At 34.7% G+C, this 15,529-nt stretch overlaps 1 protein-coding gene across 2 annotated transcripts in view; it reads left to right on the top strand.

Annotated features, from left to right (window-relative positions):
- Positions 1-4: 4 nt before the first annotated feature.
- Positions 5-15,529, top strand: part of ESF1 (ESF1 nucleolar pre-rRNA processing protein homolog) — a 44,587-nt gene continuing 29,062 nt past the window's right edge. The window contains exons 1-8 of one of the 2 annotated variants that reach the window (XM_069495570.1): positions 5-151; positions 1,297-1,978; positions 4,593-4,978; positions 5,448-5,561; positions 8,304-8,404; positions 9,360-9,512; positions 11,609-11,723; positions 12,826-12,973. In XM_069495570.1, coding sequence (XP_069351671.1) covers positions 1,342-1,978; positions 4,593-4,978; positions 5,448-5,561; positions 8,304-8,404; positions 9,360-9,512; positions 11,609-11,723; positions 12,826-12,973 — 1,654 coding nt within the window. In that variant the 5' untranslated portion in view covers positions 5-151; positions 1,297-1,341. Of the gene's footprint in view, positions 181-1,296; positions 1,979-4,592; positions 4,979-5,447; positions 5,562-8,303; positions 8,405-9,359; positions 9,513-11,608; positions 11,724-12,825; positions 12,974-15,529 lie in introns of both variants that reach the window. The other variant, XM_069495569.1, reaches the window with a different exon arrangement.

The following is a 15,529-nucleotide window of genomic DNA, read 5'->3' as shown; positions in this document are numbered from 1 at the left end:
CGTCTCGCGGAGGATTATGGGTGTAGGCCTCTTCATGTAAGGAGGAATCCCTTGGAGAGGGTTTCCGGACGGTGAGTAGGTGTGGATCGAATAGGAGTGGATCGAGTAGAAGTGGATCGAGGGAAGAAGACCTTCGTTCCGGGCCCGTCTGGTATTCACCACCTTAGAGGGTGGGAGAGGGTGGGTTACGGGGATGAGAACGTGTGTCAGAAGTGAGGTCGTGTCGCCTTCTCTCCTCTGGATAAATCCCTGACGTTTATCGAGTGCTTACGTTCTAAACATTTACAGTACTCATGCTTTACCTCTGCTAATTGAATGAGATATACCTGCCTTGTATGGCTGTTCCGAGCGTTAAATGGTTAAGTACGTCTTAAGTGTATAAATAAATGCGTTAGTGAAACCTTTGATTTTTTTCTGGTTAGTGTATAAAAAGTTGTTTTCAGATTTAGGAAAAAATACAGCTTTATAGTCAGGCCTTGTTTTTCAAATAAAGGAATACTGCTCTGATTAATCAGCCCATTTTTGCTCTTAATAATCAGTGACTTTTGGCTCTTTGCAAAATTATAATCCGAAGATGCTAAACTATTAGGGACTGTGTACAAGGGTGCAATGCTAATTTATATACACACATATATGTATATCCTAATATGTGTTGGGTAGATCAGCTCATTTGAGCCATAGTCACTCCTAGAATGAGAAATTATAGAAAGTGGTATTTATTAACCAGAGTGAGACTTTTCCTGGAGTCTTGACTTTACCTTTAGAGGGTGATCGTATTTAAACAAGAAACTTTGTGAGCTAAACCTGAATTGATTTTGGTTGGTTTACTGAGGAGACTATCATTGTAGAACTAAAGGCTGTTGAGAGTCGCAGAGGGTAAGGATTTACAGAGAGAATGGGACCAGAATGTGAAGAAACAAATGTGACTGAAGCTTGAGAATCTTTTAATTATGTTAGCTTTTAACTTGTAATACATACAGTTACACAGGTAGAAATACAGAAATTCTAACTGAGTGCAGTGAGCTAGTAAACGTTTGTTTCCTCCATAAAGCCCTGGGATTCTGCTTGGTTTGCCTTAAATTTATTTCTATAAGTGATCTGTAATGGAAAGAGGATATTTTGATATGTTTTTGCTTTTCTACATGTGATCCAGAATAAGTTGGGGAGATGAAACTAGACTTAAGTTACCTTATTTTATACACTTAATTAAGAATACATTGTGAATTAATGTGTTTTTAAAACATTTTATTTAATTATATTATTAACCATTATTGTAATATTTGTTTTATTTTTTAGTATTTGGTCTCTTTGAGCATTTGTTCTTCAGTAAGACATTTAAAAATGTCATCCAAGCAAGAAATAATGAGTGACCAGCGGTTTAGGCGCGTTGCAAAGGACCCGAGATTTTGGGAAATGCCAGAAAAGGATCGAAAAGTCAAAATTGATAAGAGATTTCAAGCCATGTTTCATGACAAAAAGTTCAAGTTGAACTATGCTGTGGATAAAAGAGGGCGCCCCATCAACCATAGCACTACAGAGGACTTGAAACGTTTTTATGACCTTTCAGATTCTGATTCTGATCTCTCCAATGAAGATAGCAAAGAATTTAATCAAAAGAAAATAACGAAGAAAAAACCCCAAATTAAAAAAGAAACAGATTCAAAAAATCTGGTTGAGGAGAAAAAGAAAGAAACCAAGAAAGTTAACCAAAAGGATTCGGAAAATAAAAATGATTTAGATAATTCTGAAAGAATTCAGAAAATGAAAAACTCATGTAAATTTAAGATAGATTCAAGTATAAGTCAAAAGAACGATAGCGAATTTACCCAAAAAAGCACAACAGAGAAAAAAAACATTGTTCAACATAATACGGACTCTTTTCCCAAAGGAAAACTGAGAACAGTAGACTCCAGCACCTCTGAAATTGTGAAATCTCCCAAGATCAAGTGTTCTAAGACAAGAAGAGAAATGCAGTCAGGTTGGTTGGAAAGAAATAGAGATTCTTTGATGTTGCATGATTTATGTTTATACCAATCTTTTTAAAAAGTAAACATATATTAAGTAGTTTCATGGTATAATGAAAATGATCAAATGCTTCTTTGGAAATATAAGGTTATGAAAGAAAAATATTATGCAGTGATTATTCATTTTTGATATGATGCTTGCAGATAGATGTGGAAATTGAATCTTGCAGTTAAATAATCATTTTGATTTGTGGTAGGTATTAATGAGAGCTATAGTTTCTAACCAGATAAATAAAGTGTTGTATGTTATCACATAAGAAGAGCTGTGTCTGAAGAAGGTAAGTAGAGTTGGGTACTCATTCATTAATTAATTCAGGTACTTAGTAACTAGTATGTGATAGAATCTGAGTAAGGCATGGTCCCCCATCTCAGGGCTATTGCTAGTTTATATGATGCCTCTGTGCATATTAGAAAAAGGTATGCCCTCTGGACACACAGACTCCCAGGGCTCACAGTTTGGTGAAGCAATGGATTCTTTGACCTTGATCAGACACTGCTGCCCTGCAGGGTGCATGGCTTGGTGGGTGGAGATTGGCCTTGATTTTAGCACTTCTTACCCCTTTGTAGATATGCTTGTGCAGATAATAGCCTACTAAATTATGCCATGGTACTGGTCTAAAACAACACTGTATAGTAGAAATACATAATTTTGCATTTTCTAGGAGCAACATTAAAAAGTAAAAACAAGCAAGTGAAATTAATTTTAATAATATATTTTATTTAATCCAATATATAAAAAATTTAAGGCCGGGCGCGGTGGCTCATACCTGTAATCCTAGCACTCTGGGAGGCTGAGGCTGAGGTGGATCGCTCGAGGTCAGGATCGCTCGAGGTCAGGATCGCTCGAGACCAGCCTGAGCAAGAGTGAGACCGCGTCTCTACTAAAAAGAAAGAAATTATATGGACAGCTAAAAATATACATAGAAAAAATTAGCCGGGCATGGTGGCGCATGCCTGTAGTCCCAGCTACTTGGGAGGCTGAGGCAGGAGGATCGCTTAAGCCCAGGAGTTTGAGGTTGCTATGAGCTAGGCTGATGCCACGACACTCTAGCCTGGGCAACAGAGCGAGACTCTGTCTCAAAAAAAAAAAAAAAAATTTAATATTCAGTATTTAATATACAAATAAATAGTATATTTTACATTCTATTTTTGTACCAATTGTAAGATCTCAAGTGCTCAATTGCCGTGTGTCTATTTGCTGCTATATTGGACAGCATAGATCTAAAGTGGAAGAAAGAACAATAATGTAAAATAGAATAATAATAAGTGCCATAAAAGATATTTAGCAGAGGGCTATGGAAATTGGGAGAAAGGGGTCACTCAAGATATGGTAATCAGAGAAAAATTCATAGGGGATGTACTATTTTGATAGGGGGTTGGGGAAAATTAAGTTTGAGAACCAAGAGTATTCTACACGGAAACTTTTTGAGCAAAGATGTGATTGGGCATGTTCAGAAGAGATCAGTAGTCCCATTTGATTAGATAGTAAGGTCTTGAAGGTGTGAAATGAGTAATAGAGGTAGAAGTGATTGGAACTAGGTAAGAAATGTCTGGCTTTAGTTTGTGTTTACATGTTTACTACACTTACTAAAATTCTGTGTCACATGTGGCAGCAGGAAATTTTGAGTGTTTGAGTGGTGTTCTTGCTGATTGATAGTTGGTGTTGTAACTGAAAATTGTTGGTGGATCATATGAGCCAGACCTGTGAATCCAGGATCTAAGGAAAATAGGTATCAGAAAAAGGCAGAGATCACATTGGGAAGGTAGGCAGTATCAGACAGTGGACAGGATTCTAGATAGCAGGGACTGGGGCATCAGAGGTAGGATCCCATTCCATTTGTAGTGGAACAAGCCAGCAAACCTCATGTGGTATAGGAAGAAGGGAAAGAAATCTGATTACTGAAATTAGAGAATAAAATTGGACTGGGACCAACAGCAAAGTTGTTTTGATGCTGAGTTTGTTAGTCCAGCATCTTTTAAATTCCACTTGCCTTAGTGCACTGGATTAATATAACATAGACATATAATCCTTTGGATTGATTCTACAGAATCCTTTTACATATTTTTTCCTCATTTAATTTTCTCAATAACCCTGAGAAATGAGGATATATCAAGAAACAAGGTATCCTTACATAAGGACACACAGACCTAGGACTGCAACTCATGTCTTCTGAATCTTTCTACCCTACCATGTTGCTTGCAGTAATTTATGCTGGTTCTACTCAGACTTCAGGTATCTGTCCATCTGTCCTCTTCACTTAACTGGAAGTTTCAGTGAAGGCATTAATTACTTCTCTTCTGCCAATGATTGTGTATTGATCACCTAGTGCATAGCAGGCACTTAAGTATTGGATAAATGTATGTATGGATCTACTTGCATAATCTGAGTATATGTTAAGATTTCCATTAAATAACTTGGTTAAGCATGAATTTTACTGAATTTATATTTTCCTTTACTCTGTTTAATAGAAATTATATTTTTACTGGATTTTGATGTCATAAAAATTTGGATTCAATATAATTCAGTATGTACATTTTCTTAATTTCTCCCCCTTTAACATTTTACAGTTGCTCCACACATAATGGCAAGAGACAGTGATGGTGATGAAAACTCAATGGACAGTAAAATGTTTGACAAAGATGCTCTGGAGGAAGATTCAGAAAGTGTTAGTGAAATAGGAAGTGATGAGGAATCTGAAAGTGAAATTACAGGTGTTGGTAAAGCTTCAGTTGTTGATAATGGAAATGAAGATGATGAAGATGAGGAGGAGGATGAAGATGAGGATAGTGAAGAGGATGATGAAAGTGACAGTGGCCCTGATCTTGCAAGGGGTAAAGGAAATATAGAAACTAGTTCTGAAGATGAAGACGATATGGCAGATTTGTTTCCAGAAGAATCTGGTTTTGAGCATGCTTGGAGAGAATTAGATAAAGATGCTCCTCGTGCTGATGAGGTAACCTTTTGAATAAATAAGATTATTTGTGAAGAACGCAATCCAAGTAGCTTTTATGAGTGGTAAAATTGATGTCATTAAATTAAGTGGGAAAAACCTTACTGGCAATAATCTTGATGATTTTGATTAAAACTTCCTGATATGGAATATGTTTATGTAAGTTAGAAGATGCCTATCCCAGCAAATAAGAAGTTCTACATAAATAATTAAAAGTCACATGAAATTTTTAGAAAATACTTGGTTTAGGCAGTAGAACTAAGAACTAAGTAAGAGAAAGTACTTATCTGTTATATTTTTACTACTTGAACTCATTTAAAGTTTTCTTTTACGTATTGAAACCACTTAGATGGCTACTATACTGATAATTTCAGGGCTTGGGGGGAAAAGGCATTACATTTTTAGAAACTTTATTTTTCAAGTATTGAGAATCATACAGATTATATAATATTTAACTATTCTTAATTCTCAGATTACACGTCGATTAGCAGTTTGTAACATGGACTGGGATAGACTAAAGGCAAAAGATTTGCTGGCTCTGTTCAATTCATTTAAGCCTAAAGGAGGTGTTGTATTTTCTGTAAAGGTAAGAATTGATTTCATTTTAAAGTAAATATTTCTAGGTATTTTAAGTTAAATCTGGTTTTTTTAAATTCATGGTTTTCCTTTTAAGGAAAATAATGTGGAAATTATCCAGTACAATTTGGCATGAAATTTATGTAACAGTTAAACTCAAAGAAATGTAAGCTCAGTAAAGGGACAGAGTATAAGATAAATAAATATTTTTAAAAATTTTATTCCTCGTTACTAGCGTTAACCAATTAAGAAAAAGATCCTAATTAGACTAGTAACAAAACCATATAAAGTCCTTGGGAATTACCTTAATAAACACCTATATGACCTATATGAAGTGACCTATAACACTTGATAAATTTGAAACACAAAATTTTGAGACACTGTATTTCAAGCCAGCATCCAGGCTTTGCATTGTGACAGACCTGTGTTCAAATCATAATTCTCATAAGTGCTGGATCTTAAACATTTTATTTATTAATCTCTCAAATATGTTTACATCTCGAATATACAGTTGACAAATGGATACAACAATAATGCTGGCAGTTGGAAGGATTAAGTGAAACACAGCTCACACTGAGTATTTAGTATAGTGGCTGAAGTAGCTCTCCATTGTCATTACCGATTGAGTGTCCTTTATCTGAAATGTTTGGGACCAGAAGTATTTCTGATTTTTTTGGATTTTGGAATGTTTGTATTATATGTACGTAGCAGTTCATCCCAAATCCTAAATGCTTCAATGGGTGTTTCCTTCAAGCCTCGTGCCAGTACTCAAAAAGTTTGGAGTTTGGAGCATTTCAGATTTCAGATTTGGGATGTTCAACTTATATTATTCTGTTTAAATATTTAAAGATGTCACTTCTACAGTTGTCATTGAAAATCTCAGTTTAAATGAAAGTTAAGAAAGAGAATGCCAGTAATCTTCAGAAAGAATAAACAAGAATGGTTAATAAATTTTTGAGAAATCATTCCAGTGTAAAAGGACTCAACCTACCAGTTAAGATACCTAAACGTTTTATAACGCTATAAGAGTAGACAGGTTCGGGTGAAATGGGACAAAGAGTTCATATGATAATTTAGATCAAAATAAGCTGCTTGAGTGTTGGGACAAATGGACAAGTCATTGGATAAAGAACTTGGTTCATATGTTCATTTCACAATTGCCCAAAAGAAACTCCAGGTGAAGCAAAGGGGGAAAAAACTTTAAAAGTCAAACCACGGAAGCAAAAAGATTTGTGTTTTGTTAACCCTTGTGTTTCAGGAAATGAGTAGTAAGAATTTCTAGACTTAGAAAAGAGAAAAAACAATCAACAGATGTGACTACATATATATTTAAAAATTCTATGTTAAAGCTATTATATATATACACACACAAATTAGTAAGAAAATCTTGGATCCTTTTGTTGATAAGTTGCATTTTTCAGACAACTCAAAAAAGCATGTATTAGCTAACAAATGTGTATTTAGCCTGGTAGTATCAAAACAGTGTTAATTAATACAGTTATATTTCTTGACTCTCAAAGTAGCCAAGACAAAAAAATACCAAATCCTGGTAAGAGTGAATCCTTTTTGTTATACCAAGACTGTATCTAGTTGAGTGTGGTGTTTCACACCTGTAATCCCTGAAACTTGAGAGGCTGAGACAGGAGAATCATTTGAGGCCAGGAGTTTCAGACCAGCTTAGGCAACATAGCAAGATCACTGTCCCTAAAAAAATTTTTAAAAATTAGCTGGATGTGGTAGTGAGTGCCTATAGGCCCAATGACTTGGGGGGCTGAGTCTGGGGATCCCCTGAGCCCAGGAGTTTGAGGCTACAGTGAGCTATGATCAAACCACTCTACTCCAGCCTGGGAAACATAGTGAGGCCTCATCTCTTTTAAAAAAAAAAAAAAAAATGTATTTAATCTATATAAGATTGTCACTGGTTTTTTTCTGTTTCTTTAACAGAAAGCATTAGACAAATGGTATGACTTAGAGATAAGTTGATTATTATAGAATTGATTTTCATTATTTGTGTTTTATGTATTTTTTTATTTTTGTGTATTTCATGTAAACCATTTAATCCAGTCTTTTTTTTTTTTTTTTTTTTTGAGACACAGTCTCACTCTGTTGCCCAGGCTAGAGTGCCATGGTATCAGCCCAGCTCACAGCAACCTCAAACTCCTGGGCTCAAGCAATCCTTCTGCCTCAGCCTCCCAAGTAGCTGGGACTACAGGCATGCGCCACCATGCCCGCCTAATTTTTTCTATATATTTTTAGCCGTCCAGATGATTTCTTTCTATTTTTTAGTAGAGACGGGGTCTCGCTCTGGCTCAGGCTGGTCTCGAACTCCTGACCTCGAGTGATCCTCCAGCCTCGGCCTCCCAGAGTGCTAGGATTACAGGCGTGAGCCACCGCGCCCGGCCTAATCCAGTAATTTTTTTTATGTGTTAACATTTAGAATTCCTTGAGCTTAGAATCTTGTTTTGCCTTTCTTAATTCTTCCTTTAGATCCCAGAACCATCGTGTCCCAGGTGGTGTGTGGAGGAGATATTCTGTTTTTTTTCCCCAAGCCCTGTATCTGTTACTCTCTAGCCAAAATGACTTAAGGAAATTCCTCAGGATGCTTTAGCTTCCTATAGTGAATTTGGAAGTGAGTCATCCCTATTGTTTTTGTTGAGTCAAGTTGTGACTCTTAGAATTCCTGACCTTGACAAGTCAGAATATTTATGAAAAGGAATATATAAATTACATTGATCTTATTTTTTGTGTTTAGATATATCCTTCGGAGTTTGGAAAGGAGAGGATGAAGGAAGAACAAGTTCAAGGACCAGTAGAGTTATTAAATATTCCTGAAGATGCCCCTGAAAAGGACTGGTATTGAGTCACTATAGAATATTAAACTAAGCCTCATAAATTCACATCACTAATTTGGAATTCTGGTCACGTTGATAGTTAGGGCTAAAGTTTACCCTTGTGCCGAATATGGGCAAAACAGATTAAAGTCTCTCAGAAGTGGCACATTCTTCCAACATTTTGTGTGTGTATTTATATTTCTGTATTCATGAAGATAAATATTGTAGTTTTTGAAAAATATTTCATGATTAAACTGACTTAGAGTTCTCGACATCATTGCTGTGGATTAATGTTTCGCTTTTTTTATGAGATGTCACTTTCCATTTAAGTGGCATTGAAGCATTCTTTACCTTCAAATTATATAATTTTCTTATTTGAGAATTAAATAGAAAAATAATGATAAAATGTTCTTTATCATAGTGAAGTATAGAAAATAAGATAGTTTAGTTTTAAGCCACTAGGTGGCGCTATTTGCACACAATAAAAATGGTCAAATTGGTGACAGAAGAGGACAGATGAAGACCTTTAAAAAATGTGTTGTAGTTAAGTGAAATTAAACTTAAACCTTTTAGACTTGACAGCACGTGAATCTGGAGCAAACATTTTGTGATGTCTTTGTAATTATAACTAATGCTTTCCCAGTATATTTTATAATACAGTGATCCTCTCCAGTGGTTTTACTTGAGAAGGCTATATGTGGTGGCAAAACAGACAAAATAACTATTCTAAGAAATAAAATTATAAATAAGCACATCCTATAAGTCTCACACTTTACTTTTCCAGATATTGAAATCTAATCCAAATACCTGTACCTTGTCAGAACAATAAACTGAACTTAAATACTTAATGTTCATAGAGGCTAAGTCACGAAGGAAAGATGGCTTAGAATGAAGGACAGCTTGTAACGTATTTTTCTTGAAACAGTTTATTTTTGTGTTTCTATGTAAGTAAGCTTAATGAGTTTTTCCCACTTCAGGGCCTCTAGAGAAAAATTGAGAGATTATCAGTTCAAACGACTGAAATACTATTATGCAGTAGTAGACTGTGATTCTCCTGAAACAGCCAGTAAAATTTATGAGGATTGTGATGGCCTGGAATTTGAAAGTAGTTGTTCCTTCATAGATCTAAGGTAATCCAGCGTATATCTTACCAGTTTAATCTTATAGCACAACATGATTATAAGACGTAAAATATTTGAACTGGTCATGCTCTCTGTTTTATATTGTAAAGATATTTTTTGCTTTTCAATGAACTCTGTCCTGGGGAACATCATTCCTAAGAAACAAAACGAATAAGAAGATGTATGAATTATCCCCACGTTTTTGTCCTTTCATACATATCAGCTGTGTTCTTAAGATGTTGTGTCATATGCAGTGATATTTTCTTACAACTCTTGTTAGCACTAGGAACCAGATGAAGTACCCTTTAAAAAGGCATGAGGTGGGGTCAGAGGAATTTGCTAATAGACTGGGTATCTCCACTGTACTGGATCCTTGCTACCCTATACAGTAGCCTCTAGTCACATCTCGTTATTTTAATGTATTTAATGTTAAATAAAATTAAAAATTCAATTGCATAGTTAACATTAGACACATTTCAAGTAATTAATGGTCACATTTTGGACAGCACATACAGAACATTGCCCTCATCATGGAAAGTTTTATTGAACAGCACTGCTCTAACTGCTGTTTCAGTGGATGAATGGTATTGCTGACTTCAGACTTGAGCATTATTTTCACCATGTGCTCAGGCTTTGCTGACCCAGAGCTAAAAACCTTAGGTGGTTGTGAATGTCAGTTCTAAGGAAACAGGAAGCTGAACTACTCTACCATTTTATCATTGGCCTAGTCTTTTTGAACCCAGTAAACCATTCTACTGTGACATTTTCAATAGAAGTCACTTCTTTGGATCCAAGTTTGTTAGAGGCTTTGTTCTCAAAATGAAATATTTCAGAAAAAGATGCATGATTTCATAGTCTCTATGGCTTTCATGCTTCAAAGATACTCAGACTGGTAGAAAAATACAAAGAAATTTTTTGAATTGTTAATTTGGGGTAAGATTTTAGCATGCTACAGTATATAGCAGAAATGGGATGATCACAACGGGCAAGGTATTTCCTTCCCTTTAACAATTTCAATAGGACGTTCTTGTTTTGAATGTTTAGTAGTTACCAAACATTTGTTAGAATGTCAAGCTCTTTGGATTTTATGAATTCACATTAACTTGTTCTTTTCATGATCATTTTGTTCTTTGTTTCCTTTTTGGGACATTTTCTTGCAGTGTTAGAATAAGCTCTGACAGTGCCTAGAAAATAAGGTCAATGACCATGAAAAAAAATTTACATTCCCTGTTTTATTTTGTCATACATAACATCAGAAAAGAAAATTGAGTTTCTTGCTGCCATCCAGTTATCTAAGGAAACATTTTTCCCTCTATCCCAAATATATATTAAAGCAAGCACATTGGATAGTGTTTAAGAATATTGATTTCAGGCCAATATTTTCTTCTAAGTGTATATGTAAGTGTATCTGGAGAAGACTTTTATTTAACCTAATGAACTTTAATTATCCATTTTGCCCCAAAAGTATTTTTGATAAAATATGTAGTATATGCTTTTTGTGTGTGTATTTAAACAGAAATCTACATAAATTATAAAACCTAGATTATTTAACTCAACTCTTTTTTCCATTTCCTGGCCTGATGCCTAAAAGTTATCAAATAGTTATAGTTGCTAATTTACATTTAACAGCTAGTTATTTGTGAAATGGAAATTGTAAGATAACATGGTTAAGATTTTTTAGTCTTGAAGAATCAACCTTAAGCTTTTTCTTATTTTCAGTGACATCTCATGTATATGGTAATTTGTATTCGGAATGCTTACCTGTTGATAATTCTGTTTGATCTTCAAAATACCATATAGCCAGTGACTGTGCTATCAGGAGTCTTTTTGAAACATGAGGGACCCACATGTGCTTGCACCTGACTCATATTAACTGACTCCTAATGCAGGTTTTCTGTCTATACAGCATTCGCTCAAATTTAGTGGAATTACAGATTTATAGCTTATGAATTTGAAAAATTTTATACCAAGGTTATTTCTAACATTGTTTACCTCTTCTATTTGTGTGTTCTATACAAACTTTTATATGGTATGTATATATAAACTACAACTATTTATCACTGTAGCATATTTTTAAATAAATTTACTTTTTCTTTGTGTCTTAGGTTTATACCAGATGATATTACTTTTGATGACGAGCCCAAGGATGTAGCCTCAGAAGTGGATCTGACAGCATATAAACCAAAATATTTCACATCTGCTGCAATGGGAACATCAACGGTATTTCTTAACTTTTAAAAATGTGTACCCTCTATTGCTTTAAAAAGAGATTTCGTGTATTGTTTTCTTATAGCATCTTTAGAAATGGAAAGTATTCAAAATTTAAATACATAAGTACAAATAGAAATGAGATGTAGCTGTGTTTGCATTTTTATCTACCACATCAATTTGAACCTATTTTCAGATTCCTTTTATGCCTTTAAGCCTAAGTCACTCACCTTCTAATGTTTGTTTTTTTCTCTTCTATCTTTCACACACACTTATTCAACTAGGTTCTTTAATAAGTAATATATCAGTTATTGATATCCTAGCAAATGTCTCAAGTCACAGTTAAAGCTTGTGAAAATTTAAAATAGGAGCACATTTTTCTGTAGATATAATACAAAATTATAAAAACAAATGATGTAGAATAATTCAGGACTAATAGAAGTCACATTAATGCTTAAAAACAAACAGCCAAAGAGTTTTTGTCTGTTGAAATAGTTTGTTACTTAGCTGACTGCCTTCTCTCTTTTCTTTTTCTCTGTAAATCTTCTGCCCACAGCTGTACTCTACAGCAGCCATGATGACTTCTCTCGGGCTTTCCTGTGTGACAAACCACTGTGTTCCTCTGAGGAGGGGCTGGTGGCAGAGAGAGTTGCTATATCTGTCACTTGTTGTACTGTGGTAGGCACTATGTGGCACAATCAATCACCAGACCAATCATGTTATAGGTGAATTCATATATCGTGGGAGTTTAATGTGTTTTCACCCTCCTGAAATACTAGAATTCCAGGTGAAAGACATGTTTTGACTGATTAGTAATAATGGCAACTTTTTCACCAGTACATTTTCTTTTTTTTTTTCACCACAATTAACCCACACACTGGTTAATTTTTACTCCCAATAATGGCATACCCTTTATATAGCGGAGAATTAGGAAGACGAAGGTGCAAGCAAATAGAAATGGTTCCCTTTTTAAAAATAGGATACTCCATTAATTATGTCATTCATGTATTTGTTTTAGTATGTCTTAACTTTTTTTAACTTACTGTTAAACAGCCAAGTTAACAGTATAATCTTTAACAATTTTGGGTTGTTGTTTCTTATGTGTTGATGAAAGGTGGAGATCACTTGGGATGAGACTGATCATGAAAGAATTACAACACTCAACAGGAAGTTTAAAAAGGAAGAGCTTTTGGATATGGATTTTCAAGCCTACTTAGCTTCTTCTAGTGAAGATGAAGAGGAGATAGAAGAGGAGCTACAAGGTACTTGTTAATCCTTTAGTGACTTATTAATGGAAATATGTCTCTGTAAGTAGCTTAAAGGGGAGAATCAAACAAATTCTCAAACTGTCTTCAAAGCATACTCACATGCACAGTATTGTATACACCTGTAGATAGTGATTGAATTTTTTTAAAAGTATTTTCTTAGCCTGAATTTTTTTTTTCATTTTGTTTAAAACCCTGCCCTTACAAGAACAAAAAAGGCCTAGTCCTTTAGACTTGTTCTGATGCGTATAGTATGCAGTCTTTTAGTAAACTAGACAAATGCTCTATTAACACTTCCTACTTTTTTTAACTAAGAGTTTCTTTTATATTGATTAAATATTTTTCATCCATTTTTCTCCTCAAGTAGTTTGTAAAGTAGACTCTCAGTTTCTGTGATTATTCTAGAAATTATGACTTGTGCCCTTATTAAGTAAACTCTAATGATAATTACTATTTTACTCTCCTGGACAATTTAAGAATCTTTAAACAGCTTTCATGCTATCATTATGTTATAATCCTAACTAATTTTTTAAATCCTACGGGATATAATATTGCTGTTTCATACTGCCCTCATTTGAATTTGCCCACATTTCCCCCACTCCCTTCGCTCTTTCTAAATCTCATACCTCTGGAACCGTTTTTCTTCTGCCTTAAGTACACCCTTGAGAATTTCCTTTAGTCAGTGTCTGCTAGTGTCAAACTTTCTTGAGGTTTAATTTGTCTGAAAATGTCTTTACTTGAAAAGGATATTTTCACTGGTAAAGAATTCTAGGTTGGCAGTCCTGCCTACCCCCACATTGATAATAGTATTCTACTGGCTTCATTGTTGTTTTTGAAAAGTCATTTGTCAGACTAACTTTTTTCAGTTTTTTGAGGTTTGTCTGGATTGTTTTGACTGCTTTTAAAGTTTTCTCTTCTTGTCTTTCTGTAATTTTACTACAGTGTGTCTAAGAGTAGATTTCCTTTTATTTATTGAGCTTGGAGTTTGTTGTTGGGTTTCATGAACTACGAGTGGTATCTTTCATCAGTTTTGGAATATGAAAATTGATGAAAGCCATTATGATTTCAGATACTGTTTGTATCCTATCCTTTTGGGACTCCAGTTAAGTATATATTAGATCTTTTCACTGTATCTTACCTGTCTCTACTCTCATATTTTTTATCTATTGTCTCTTTTTATCTATTGTCTCTTTCTGGCTAACCTATTTTCCAGTTCACTAATTGTCTTTTCAGCAGTGTTGGGTCTGCTAATAGACCTAGGTATTGATTTCTTAATCTTGGTTATTGTATTTTTCATTCTAGAAGTTTTATTTGGCTATTTTTCAACTCAGCAGTATCACTTTTTATAGTTTTCTACTCATTGCACATAGTTTCAACATATTCTTTTATTTCTGTAAACAGAATAAGCATGTTTTTTTTAATATCCTCTGAGAGTTTCAGTGTTTCATATATTTTCAGTTTGTTTTATTATTTTACAAGATACTTATCTCTCATTTACTTGTATACCTTGTTAACTTTGTGTGATGAAGGTATCTTTTTTGATCAGGGAAAACTTTCATTTACTTTGGTCATTCTACAACCACATTACTCCAAGTATTTAGGCTTCAGGTTCCCTGGCTTCTGCCAGTGATACAAGTCTATGTGAGGGCTGGTTTACTTCAGATTGATCATTTCCCTGGAATTATATCCGTCTGGATCCCCGCTTAATGTAGGGGATACTAGTTGAAATTCCCTCCTTCTGTGGGCCTTTAACTTTTGTCCTCTTGCCCCTGAAACGCTGCTAAAACTGCCATTGAGTTTCACAGCTGTTTCTAGGAAATAGGAGATGATCTCAGGGCAAAATAGGTATTTAACACTGGAGTCATCCTCTGATACTACGTTCTTCCTGATTTTGACATAGTAATTCTTCACTACCTTGCCAGTTCTTTGAAACTTTTCTTTTTTAATCTCTGTGAAGCTTTTAAAAATATCTTTAAAATATTTCATCCAATTTTATCCTCAGTGAAAGGGTTGGTCTGAAGGACCTAGCTTGCCATTAATGCAAGCAGTTCTTGGATTGTCCTTTTCTTTAAGATTTTTTCTTTTTTTGATGATTGAAATGATTAATAGTGTACAATTGGACTTGAACAACATGGGTTTGAACTGTCCAGGTCCACTTATATGTGGAGATTCTTCCACCTTTGCTACCCCGAGGCAACAAGACCAACCTCTCCTCTTCTTGTTCCTCCTCAGCTACTCAGTGTGAAGATGAAGACCTTTATGATGATCTGCTTCCACTTAGTACATATATATTTTTTCTTCTTTATGTTTTTGTTAACATTTTCATTTCTCTAGCTTCTTTTATTGTAAGAATTCAATATATAATACATACACAAAATATGTGGATCAACTATGTTATCAGTAAGGCTTTTAGTCAATAGTAGTCTATTAGTAGTTAGATTTGGGGGAGTCAAAAAGTTATATGGGGGCCGCGCATGGTGGCTCATGCCTGTAATCCTAGCACTCTGGGAGGCCAAGGTGGGTGGATCGTTTGAGTTCAGGAGTTCGAGACCA

Source organism: Eulemur rufifrons, chromosome 20 (genome assembly GCF_041146395.1).
Source record: "Eulemur rufifrons isolate Redbay chromosome 20, OSU_ERuf_1, whole genome shotgun sequence".
NCBI classification, from domain to species: domain Eukaryota; kingdom Metazoa; phylum Chordata; class Mammalia; order Primates; family Lemuridae; genus Eulemur; species Eulemur rufifrons.
The sequence above is the reverse complement of the archived record's forward strand: the minus strand, read 5'-3'. Positions and strand labels throughout refer to the sequence as shown.